This window comes from Cynoglossus semilaevis, chromosome 10 (genome assembly GCF_000523025.1).
Source record: "Cynoglossus semilaevis isolate Cse_v1.0 chromosome 10, Cse_v1.0, whole genome shotgun sequence".
In the NCBI taxonomy this organism is placed as follows: domain Eukaryota; kingdom Metazoa; phylum Chordata; class Actinopteri; order Pleuronectiformes; family Cynoglossidae; genus Cynoglossus; species Cynoglossus semilaevis.
The window spans coordinates 15,768,566-15,780,538 of NC_024316.1; the positions used below are offsets into that span (position 1 = coordinate 15,768,566).

Here is an 11,973-nt window from a genome sequence, read left to right on the forward strand (position 1 = left end):
CTTAGTAGTCACTGCAGCAGTGCATTGGCTCGGCAGGTAGGGTACAATAGAAGCTCATAGAAAAAGAACATTTTTATATTATGCACAATATTCACTTATGACAAGTATTCGCTTGGAACTGGAGCTGAAACGATGGTACTTTGATCAAATGGAAGTCAGAGTATTCTTAGGTGGAGAAAGTGGCACATTTTACTCTTCGCCTCTTTGTTTTGAGCTTTTTTTTTCATTTTCTTTCTTTTTCTTTTTTTAGTGTGTCTTTTTTTTTAACTAAAGGCCTCCTCCTGAATGCAGACGCTCTCTTTAAAGGTAAAGCTGAATATTTATGTGTGTCTGCGCGCAGCCACAATCATCATCATCATTATCATGATGGCGGCCCCTGCAAAGTGCACTTAAAGTAATTTACATCACTCCAAAGCCGGGACAGCACAAATAATTGCCTAGCGACGAGGTAATTCCGCATGCATCTGTGGAGGTGCGGCGAGGGCTGGCTGACGGGCGGCGGTCTCCGCGGCCTACATGCCTTCACACGGAGATCGTTTACCACAACATTAGCCTCCGTGCTACACTGTTAATCACGTGCTCCCGTGTAGATGTGGTGCAGGATAGAAGGGACCGGCTGGGAAAATGGAATCGGTAACAGAGAGAAAGGTCGTTTGTGGAGTGAGCGCGAGCTTCAAAGTGCGACGACGGTGCGTCACTGACGTCTCCACGTACGCGCTCTTAAACACCGGTGTGGACCTGTACTCGTATACTGAGGGGAGAAAAGGTCAGCGCCCTGATTCATGTCAGATCAGCCATCTGTTCCCCCAACCCTCAGCACCCTCCTGCCACCTGTGCCTGGTCCTAATCGCCCTTTTTCTGCCACGACCCCGCAGTGAGTGTGGCAGGACCTCTGTCAAACCTGACTGTGTTAGAACCAAGAACTTACTGGACGGAGAGAGAACGATCACTTTCCTCGCCTTGTTCTGTTCTGCAATAATGCACTAGCTCCCAACGTGGGCAGTGTGCCCCTAGGGGGTGCACAGAGCTATTACAGAAAGTCAGGACCTGGACATTAAAGAACATACTCAGAGTTTTAGTCTCAGCAGCAGCAACATCTACTGGAAAAGATCTTTAGCAGAAATCGGCGGTGGTGGAGAGGTCGATCTGTGGCCCAGGGTTCACTTGGTTCAGGTTCTATTTTCTTCTTCCCTCAGGGAACTGGTGAAGTTTTTGTTGAGACAGTTAAAGACGTCTCGTTTCGATATAACCTTTATTTGTCCCACCGCGGGGAACTGATTCATAATTTAACTCCTCTTGAATCACTGCGGCTGATGTTCGTGTGGATGCAGGTGTAAAAGGAGTCAACGCTGAAAACAACCCTGAAGAAGTGAAGTGGCCGAGTGAGTTCCTCTGGTACTTTTATATTTCATCACTCACTCGGCTGCTGCTACAGAACAAACATTTATGTCAATCTTTTAGACCAGATTTAACGTCTGTCCAAACCTAATAATCAGCGTTACTGCAGTTGCACTGGGCATAGATTCTAATCCTTTAGTGTAGAATGGAATAGAACAGGCATGGGCAAACTACGGCTCGGGGGCCGATGCGGCTCATTTGGCTTTTTAATCCGGCCCACCAAATATGTCCAAATTATGTTGTTAATTTTAATTTTTATTATATTTCTGTGTTTCCCCTGCAATACCCGCATTTCCCCAATAGATGGCATAGAAAAGGCTAAAAGCATTTTAGCATATTAGCCTTTACTGACTGACTTTTACATGTCAAAAAGTTTGCCCACGGGTAGATAAGGATGTAGTGAAAAAGTTTATATAAACAAGATATTTAAGAAAAATTAAACATGCAGTGCATCAAACAGGATGAGTTCAGTAAACTGCAGTGGTTGCCATGGTTACACGAAGCCGTCCTCAGGTCTCCCTCCTATAGGAGCAGGTGGGCGGAGCATGCTGTGTTTCATTAGCATTTAAAGGTGAAGAGTGAACTGTCATTTCCTCCAGGAACCATATTATCTTTAACCTTGTTGACATGTTTTAGTTTTTAAAATCATTCAATTATAACCTCTGCCCTGGAAGATTTTAAACGCCGTCATATAAACATTAAAAACAATGAAACAGTGGATGGCTTTGTTTTGTCGACCCATTGGTGTCGTCATCAGCCGAACCTGTGTCTGTCGGAGGAAAGCAGCTGCACACACCTGCTGGAGTGCTGCTCTCCTCCAGAGCTCCCAGAATTAAATTTGATGCCAGCCTTGGAGCAATCCACAACTGTGATTACCACGGCGTTATCCTCCCCCTCTTCTCCCTCAATATCTGGAGTTCTCCATCATCCATCACTAAGCCATTGTTGATTTTGTGAAATTATATTTTCCCCTTCTCCGTGTTTGTGTGTACCTTCACACTCCCCTCCCTGAAAAAGCCGGCATTACCCCTCATCTCCCCCCGGCTCAGCGGCTCGGTGTCCCATTTAAACGCTCGCTCCTCTTTGGAATCCGCTCCTGCCACACGTGCAGTCAGCTCGCCTCGCCGGGTTCGAACTCTAACCCTCTTCTTATGGAGCTGTCATCCGCAAGACACAGTCTCATTTCTTGTCCTCCTAACCTCGTGTCCTTTTCCCTTTCCTTCTTTTCTGCGACTGCCTATTGATTTACAGCTTTAACGGCGGCTAATTAGCAACATGGAGGTGCATTAGCCTGGCGGAGAGGCGGAGAATGCAGCAGGAGGAATGAGGTGCCGATTCGCTGTGGATCGTCGTCTCTTGTCTCCTCCGTCCTTTTCTTCCTCCTTTGATTTAGGGTGTTGTGTTAGACTCTAAAGTCCCTTAATTACCAGCAGCTGCTAGGCATCCACTGAATGCTTGAAGAATTAGAAAGGACAAAAGAGAGGGGGATGAGACTGAGGCGAGAAGAATGAGAGAGGGAGAGTGTTTGATGCTGCATGCTCGCAGGCCGGCAGAGCCAGGCAGCGTTTTGATTGCGGCTCAAAGGAGGCTCATCATCTCGAGTGCTTTTCAGTCACAGTCCTGTGAACGAGTCGCTCGGCCTTCGTCTTAACACATTCCAAACACATAGTTATGCTGATGCTCTGTCCCTCTGTCTTTCTCTCCACTCTCCCCCTCCCAACCCCGTACTTATTTTAGATTAGCTCTCTAATCATGTCCAAAAGACACACGCTCCAAACGTCTCCTAGTGTCCCTCGCTGCTCCCTCCGTCCGCCCTGCTCTCTTACTCCATTCATGGGACAACTGCTGGTTTGATGAGGATTAGTCAAAGGTCTGACTTGAGGCCCAGGTTGAGACTGAACAAGTGATCTGTTAACGAGGACATCAGCTCACGATTGTCTGGAAAAACTCAAGACCGGAGCCTGAAAGGCACAGCTGTCCACTCGTCCACCAGAGGAGTTCAATTAAAATCCCAATTATCGTCATCAACCCCCATTGTTGTAAACACAGTCTGGTGACAAGTGACAAACAGGGTAATAGTGATGATAAAGAATTTTACTTTATATTTATTTATTATATTTTCTCAAATGACCACAGACTGGGCCACTCTGATGTTGTGTTTTGGGCTGCATGTGGCCCACGGCCCACTATTTGAATAACTAGGCTTTAACCCATTGAAGAAGCTGGAACTGTCTCTACAGATCAGTACAGTACAAACACTTTACGTAATGATTCACAATGAACAATACATAATAGTGTCTCTAAAGCTATGGTTCCCAAGCCTTTTTTGGCCCGTGACCCTATTTTTGACCCTGGAGGGAAAAAAAAATTCTTCCTAGAATTAGAATTAGTTAATATATAATAATAATTAGTTAAAGAAAATATTTTATCAGTATTTTTTTAAATCAATTACTAGACATTTCAGGGGGACTTTTTTTTTAATTCCAGGCGACCAGTTGAAAAGCACCGCTCTAAAGTAATGACTCAATGTTGCATGGCACTTGTAATAATATTTTGAGCACAGTTACAGGCAGGAGGCAGACAAGAGCAGGGCTTTAACCGAGCTTATCTTTATAAGAGCAGAGTAGAATTCCCAAGTACCCAGACTGGAGGACGCAAGTCAGTCCATCATGGTCCTAATGTACTTGTTTTCTCTTAAACATCGCAGCTAAACGTCGTAAACTGCCGATGTCGTCTTTACACCGCGATGCATAATTTATTTAGCTGCACTATTCTTGGTTGAAATCTTAATAATTTTGTTTTTAAATCACACACAGCACCTCTGCTGAAGATGGTGTCTGTGTGTGTGCATGTGTGTGATGTGAAACAGCATCCATAAAACACCCTGTAACGTACAGGTAACAACAGGACAGGACTGCCGATGCGAACGCCTGCCTGGCTCAGTGGTGGATGTCAGACTGTGTTCTAATGGTCGACTCATCAGCCACCGCCTCAGTTAGCAGCCGGAGCCAGGCATCCATCTTCACAATTGTACCTAATGAGATATCGATCAGTTACATGCAGGTCTATCAATATTTTCTTTAGATTCCCAGTTCTACACACGTGTTGTTATAACACGGTGGATAAAATCTGCACAGTGAGAAGAATGTTGTTTTTTTTTTAAATCAGTCCACCCACTCCGATTTTCTCTCTTAGCTTTTTTTTTTAAAAGTACAATTAATGGCTTCAGGCACAACACTAACACTAAGCAGTATTTTTTTTTTTCAGTTAAATACTTCTCACATTCTGTATCTTGAAAACCTGAAAGGCACTTTTATAAAGTAGATTTATAAAAACCCCAGCCCTCATTCAGGAGTCTATTGTTGTATTCTGGTCTGTTTACTTTCTGTTATGGACTCACGGTTTCCAATTCCAGTCTTGCCTGAACTCCTGCTACAACTGGACCTTTTAAAGACCAATACCCGTGGTGGTGAGTCAGTAAGAGGCGGTTTGTTTCGTTTTAAATGTACTTTCCGTTTTACAATAAACCCACGCCCCTGAAGCACATACTGTAGTCTGCAGGTAGTACTACTTCAGTCGTAGAACTTCTAACCTGGTCAGACCATGAGCTTTGTTTAGGTAGAATACCTGTTCAGTACAATGTGTAGTACTCTCTGTGCTCACTACAGATTACCAGACCAGGGGACGCAGGGATTTGAGGCTGCTTTTTTTTGGTTTTTTTTTTTTTTTTTTTGCCCTCATTTTCCTTTTCTTGCTGACATTTTCTTGGTCTTGCACTTTTGAAGCGAGGTTATTTTAAAATGTCTCTCCCTCCGTTTTTGAACACCGTGCAGAGCTGCAGTCTGACAGACGTTCACACTCTCGCTGAAGTAAAGTTAGCATGTTGTAGTGAGACAGAAAGTGGGAGGGAGCAAAAAGAAATGTCTCCGTCACCTTTCAACCTTTTTGCTGCAAATTGCCTTAAGCTTTAGTTGATATTAGATTAAAATACATCATGAAAAAAAACAGGTAATGTAAGCAAAGCCATTTTCAGCGTTTAGCAGCGTCTGATGTCGTATTCGTCTGCTCTCCTCACAAATTAGTTCCTGTGCAAAATTTGTTTTGAGGACGTCGTAAACAGAGGACGTTGTAGACCGAGGACATGGTAAACCCACAGACAGTCATGTAGATCTTCTGGCTGTGGCATAAAGAGCTCATTGTCCAGGGACTGAAAATACTGGACGTGTTCACACTGTCAGCTCATCTTTAGTTACAAAAAAAAAAATGCGACGTCTTACCCACTTTCACCCCTCAGCAGCTTCCATGATGGGGCACTAAGCATGTGAAGCCTGTGAGTGACAGGTCGGATCCAGACGGGAGGATAAGGTGGATGACGGAGCAGTGGGGCGGGGGGGCGGGGGTTGTTGGGGGGAGTATGAGGAAGGCAGGATTCTAGTCAACACTCAGTGGCATGCACTTCAGCTAATGAGAGAGGCAAGGGGTCAGCTTCTAACTACACAGAGATAATGGCCATCTCTTGAAACCATGGCAACAGCAGCCGTCCTGCCATCCACCCACCCTGCTGCCTCACCCCGTTGCAGTTTTTTTCCCTCCTTACTTCCCCTGTCATATTTAATTTTAGAGAAATCAATGCGACGGCTTCCTGACCGTGACCGATGATGCGGGTTGCGTTCACGCTCCAACGTCGGGGCGCTGACCACCCACTGGATCATTATGTATCATTTTCAGCTACAAATGATGACGTTAAAAGATCCCACACTGTTACATTCACAAAGTGGAGTATCACCTCGCCTCAAATAGATGTACTAATTTTAACCTGTGGAAGAGTGAGACGGAGAGAGAGAGAGAGAGAGAGAGAGAGAGAGAGACATTCACAGATGGAGAGGAAAAGAGGAAGAAAACATGCGGCACATACAAAGGTGGTGGAAATTGATGTGTGGGACTGGAAGTACTCTTCAGGACGTGCAATTTCAGAAGTAATAAAAATATCAGTGTTACATTTAGCATGTGATACAATCTCTATAGAAAAACATAATGAGTATAGAGTACTTTTACTGCATCTACTGTGTCAAAAAGGCAGTATTATGTTGTACTATGACACATACACTAAACAACAACATACTTTATACCAGGGGTCCCCAACCCCCCGCCCTTTGTGACTGTGTATCTGCTGCGTGTTTGGTTTCTGCCTCTTCTCGTGTGTGTCTGTCATAATAACAAAACAAAACAAAAAAAAAAACAACGTGGATGAATTCATTACTTGAAGTCCCAACGTAATAGAACGAGAATGAGAGACATTCAAGGACCCTCCACACACACAGAGGGAGAGAGAGAGAGAGAGAAAGAGCCTTATTTTGAAAATGGACGGACTTGTAGTGGCTCATCAGCACCATGGACAGCGGCTGACCCATCACAGTCCAATTAGAGCTTCTGTGAGCAGACAGCTCACAAGTTTGGCCCGGCACTTTAACTGCGGTGTTAGATAAGGACGGCAGGCTGGTGGTATAATGGGCTGGTGAGAACACAGTCTTAATAAGGATGTGGTGGCTGAGCTTTAATAAGAGCTGTTGAGAGTGTTATGGAGTAGTTGATACGGTACTAAGGTCTCTGACGACGTCTAATTTGTTCTTGTTAGGTCTCGTAGTTATATGGTGTGATGGGAGGAGGAAATTTAAATGGTGCAGAATCCTGAGGCTGGTTAATGTTTGGACCAGTGGAGGTGGAAGATCTGACTGTGTTCATGTCTTAAATGGAGTTCTCCACAGGGTATTTCTTAGGTACTGCATGTACCAAAGTACAGAGTTTAAACTAAGGGACTAATTAAGAGGAAAAAGTCAATAGATGAATATTTAGTACTTTATACATTTTTAGTCATTTTTACTATTTTTTTTTCTACTGCAGGGGGCGCCAGCTATCATTTGTACGAGGGCCAGAATTTTTTCCTTGGAGTCCAGAAACTCAAATAAAAAACATTATCAAATTTGTCAACATTATTATTTGATACTTATTTTGGAATTAAGTCGCGGGTTGGATTGGATGGTTTGGTGGATCAGATTTGGCCCACGAGCCGCCAGTTGATAATCATTGCTCTACTGTTGTGCACCTACTCTGTGTTCTACTCACTTAAGGGTGAGGCCAGATGATTAACTGTAATTAATATATATATATATATATATATATATATATATAAAGAATGTCTGAGTTTGTGTTGTTTTATCAACTCAACTCGAAGAAAAGAAAAATGTTTCTCAGTACGTGTTAAATATGTCTCTGTGGAGTCCTGTCCAACACGGTGGTAAACATGTTGTAATCTGCATCAACATGTGTACAGTTTTCCAGTAGTACTGCAAATACACGGTAGAAGCCTTTGAATCCCCGGTTTTAAATATTCTAAAAACAACAAAGGTTTCCATTCTGTTCTAAATTTGGTCCTTACCTCCTGTGAACTCCATTTTCCTTCCCTTCTACAGTGTCTCTGGAAAACAAATATCAGACACTAACCCATTTCTGTCTCTCTCTCTTCCTCCCCCCTCCTCCTCCCCCTCCCCTCCGTTTCAGCTGCACTCAGAGGAACCGCTGTGAGAGTGCAGATGAGCCCTATCGCTTTGCCGCTTCCCTCAACCAGTGTGTGAAGGCCACGGTGTACCCAGACAGCATCGCAGTCTCAGAACCCAGCGTACCTGTAAGTGTGCACAGACACCGACGTTCTCACACACACGACCTGCGCGAGCACCAGAGACACGTCGTCACCCGTCCACGTCTCCCCGTCTGCCAGCAGGGGCAGCACGTGTTCACGGCGCTGACAGAGCGTTTTGCCCGGTCGTGATTGCAGATGATACATAAACATTAGGCAGGGAAGTTCAGAAGAGCTCTTGGTGGGCGTTTCAGCTCGCATATGTTCACTTGAAGCAGAGCAGTTAATTTCGTGTGCCAAGACATGTTTGTGTGGGAGTGTGTGTGGGTGTTAATGTTGTCCGAGTGCAGCTAAGTACACGGCTGTATCTCCACAGAACCAGTGGAAAACTGACAGACGGAACACAATAAAAAATAAACAGTCTTACAGTATGTTCGAGGTTTAGTGAGTGGTGAAAATGTAGATCTGTAAAAAAAAAAGTCTGTGTTACTTCGTACAAGACATAAATAAATCAAATATCATATATAGATGGTTCAGACGCCAAGGGGTTTTAAACCACATCTGCAGTATGGTTGCCCTCAAAGTCCAATCGAACTGGAAAACTGAACAGATTTAACTACATCGTGATGTATTATTTAGTATTTATTCATGTTATAAAATATTGTACATTTCTCTGAGTAACAAGTCAATTCCAACAACAAACACAGAGATCTTAGTTCAGAATTCTCTCTCAGTCCGTCTCAGTTGTGGGTGAAGTTGATGAGGTGGCGCTGCAGGTCCTTGAACACACACTGAGTAGATCTGGAAATGCATTGTTGTAGTTGTAATTTATGTTCAATATACAGCAGAGCAGAGGCTTTATTCTAAGCTCCCACGTCCACGCAAAATGACTTGGCCGGCCACATTCAGCCCGCGGGCCTTGAGTTTGACACAAGTGGTTTACAGATCTGTGATTTGAAACACCTTGGATTTTAGGGTTTTTAAGGCTTTACTCTTAAAATATAATTTTTTTTAATATGACTCAACAAAAGTGAATTTGTATCGATGGGTCAAAATGTTAGTTAATGCAGTTATTGACGACGAGGATTCTAACCTTTAACTAACACTAACTAAACACATATTCACATGTTCATTATTATTGAACCATCAGGATATCATCATCATCATCATCATCATCACTTAAATGTTCATTATTATTGAAACATCAGGATATTATCATCATCATCATCATCATCATCATTGTCATTGTCATTGTCATTACAATCATCATCATCATTCTTAACATTTTTGTTGTCTATCTCTTCGTCGCCATCGTCATCATGATAATCATCATCTTCATCAGTATTATCATCACCCTCCTCCTCCTCCTCATCATCATCATCATCATCATTTCCATTGTACATACTCTCCAGTCACCAGCACCGAACAAGACTAACAGCATGAAGGAGAACTTATGTGCACGTGGGAGCTGGTGGGTGTGTGCATGTGTCTTAACAACACCATGAGAGCTAATTGATGTGAGCTTTAACTGGGGGTGGGGGGGACACTGAACACAGTGATGGCTGTAATCAGGGTCCTGTGTGACACGCCTCAGAGACCCAACACAAACATAGTGAAAGTAAACCAGGGGGGAGACGAGGGGTCCTCGGCGGGAGGCCGCGGGGACAAAATCACGCATCCTCTCAACAGTCAACCAGAATCCACTTCCTAATGAGGGAGGCAGCGTCGTCGTCTAACCAGATCGTCAGCGTCTCATGAAAGGCCTGCAGTTAAGCTGCTCAGCTGCCTCGTCCGTCCCAGCAGCCCCGCGGTGTTTAGTGAAAAGCAGATAAAACAAAGAGAAACTTCAAACGGTGTGGCCCAAAAATAACAGCTAATGGAAGAAGGCTGTGAAATGCCATGGTGATAATTATTCAGGTTTGCTCACTTGGCTAGAGCGCCCGATCACACACCATGCATGTGCACAGAACACACTTATTTATAGACAGAGCAGCTGAATACTTCAACCTCAGTGTCACTGCTCTCCGGAGGAAGACTTCAAATACCTCTGTGTGTGTGTGTGTGTGTTCTTGAAGTATTACTATATATTGTACACGCCGAGTGTGAATGTGTGAAATTTATGAAAGCAGGACTTGTGTTATATATATAAATATATGTGTGTGTGTGTCTGTGGTTAATACATTTCTATTTTTACAGCTTATCACGGTGTTTTAGCCACAGAGTGAATACACGTCTACTGTTGTATTACTGTGATAATGGTGCGTTCTGCAGTAAAATTGAAAGGACAGAATCTGAGCACAGTCTTATTATGCTGCTGATCGCAATTTTTAGAGCAACAGCAACGTTTCTTGGCAAATAGACGGACAGCCGAGCCAGGAGCAGTATGTTCTTTTACTGCTGCACATGCTCACGTTGTTGATTTAGCTTCTGTGCCTGTCACTGGTGGAGCGAGATGTTGTGTGTTCAGTTGGTGTAGTTTGTTTTGTTGAGCATCGATAGAGTAAATTCATTTGTCAAATTAAAACATTGACACTGTACATCCAATAACGTCACCGTACGTCTGCTTCAAAGTTGATTCACGTGTTGTTATTTGCGCACGATTTTGGGAAACCTTTTCATTTCACCAAAGCACCTCGGGCTTAAAATACCAACTCAGATCCGTCTTATAGGTCAGACACTCGGCTGGCGTCAGGACAGTCCCTATCAACAGTATCAACTGTCAACTTCACTGAAATTTCAGCTAAGTTTTCAACTGACAAGTATCAACTGTCAACTTCACTGAAATTTTGACCAAAATTTACCAACTCTATGAAGCTAAATTTCGAGTTATACTTTGGCATATTTTTCTTCACATTTCCCTCGTATTAACAATCCCATCATTGGGACTAGTCACAAATAAAACAGGTGTGAAACACATACGTCTGCCTGCTGTTATTTGTCTCTGTGTTCCAAAATGAATTAATCAGGATTAATCGTTAACAGCCCTGAAATAGTCACATGTCAACCCCGTCGACAACTTTGGTCCCGGCTTCGACTGCTGTTCGTAACAAGCTGTTTGGTTTTTGTTCCTCGCCCCCCCATGTGTAGCTGCTGATCAAAGTGAGTGACGTTCCGGACCTTTCTGCCGGCATCACCTGCTCCTTTGGCAACCTGACGGAGGTGGACGGCCAAGTCAACGGCAACCAGATTCTCTGTGTGTCCCCTGCTGCCAAAGACGTCCCGGTCATCCCCACTGACCAGGGTAGGTACACTCACCCAATGGATTTATGACGGAGGCTGATTCAGATATTGGTGTTGACCACCCCCCCAATTCAACACTTGTCATTTTTAAAGCTACCATCTCCACAGCGAACTCCCGCTGATCCAGAATCAGCCGTCTGGCTGTGAGGTGTGCTGCATCTAAGGCCAGGCCTCATTAGAACTGATCCAAGGGCAGATCGAACGGGTTTCAAACTGGTGGAGATCTGGTTTAAAAAGACAGGCTCTTCATCAGCCCGCCTGTTCTGTAACAACGTAAAAAAACGTTTTTATTTAGGGACCACAAAAGACTCCGAGGTCTGGTCCCCAGTAAGGTAAAATACATATTCTACTTATAGCCAACTACATTATATATTCACGTTTACTGTTATTTGCAAACACGCAGTCTGTGCGTGAATGAACAGCGTCTACGTGATCGTAAATACCTGTTGTTCTGCAGTGAGAGGACTGCAGGCGGACGAAAACAAACACCCTGAATAATATATCAAGTGCCATGTGTGGAAATGCTTTCTCTGAGGTTCTGGTAAATCCTGCTGCCTTCCTGAGTAAATGACAGTCCTGTTTGCTCACAGTTCCCATGGGGAGTGGAGCATCAGGCGCTAATATCAATGTTCTCCCCCAGGTAAATGTCAGCCAATCCCCCCTCTAAGCCTTTTCTCCGTCTAGCTGCCCATCTACTACAC

At 44.0% G+C, this 11,973-nt stretch overlaps 1 protein-coding gene across 1 annotated transcript in view; it reads left to right on the forward strand.

Annotated features, from left to right (window-relative positions):
• Positions 1 to 11,973, forward strand: part of plxna2 (plexin A2) — a 173,056-nt gene that overhangs the window by 110,644 nt on the left and 50,439 nt on the right. The window contains exons 6-7 of the mRNA XM_008319093.3: positions 7,957 to 8,080; positions 11,120 to 11,273. Coding sequence (XP_008317315.1) covers positions 7,957 to 8,080; positions 11,120 to 11,273 — 278 coding nt within the window. The remainder of the gene's footprint in view (positions 1 to 7,956; positions 8,081 to 11,119; positions 11,274 to 11,973) is intronic.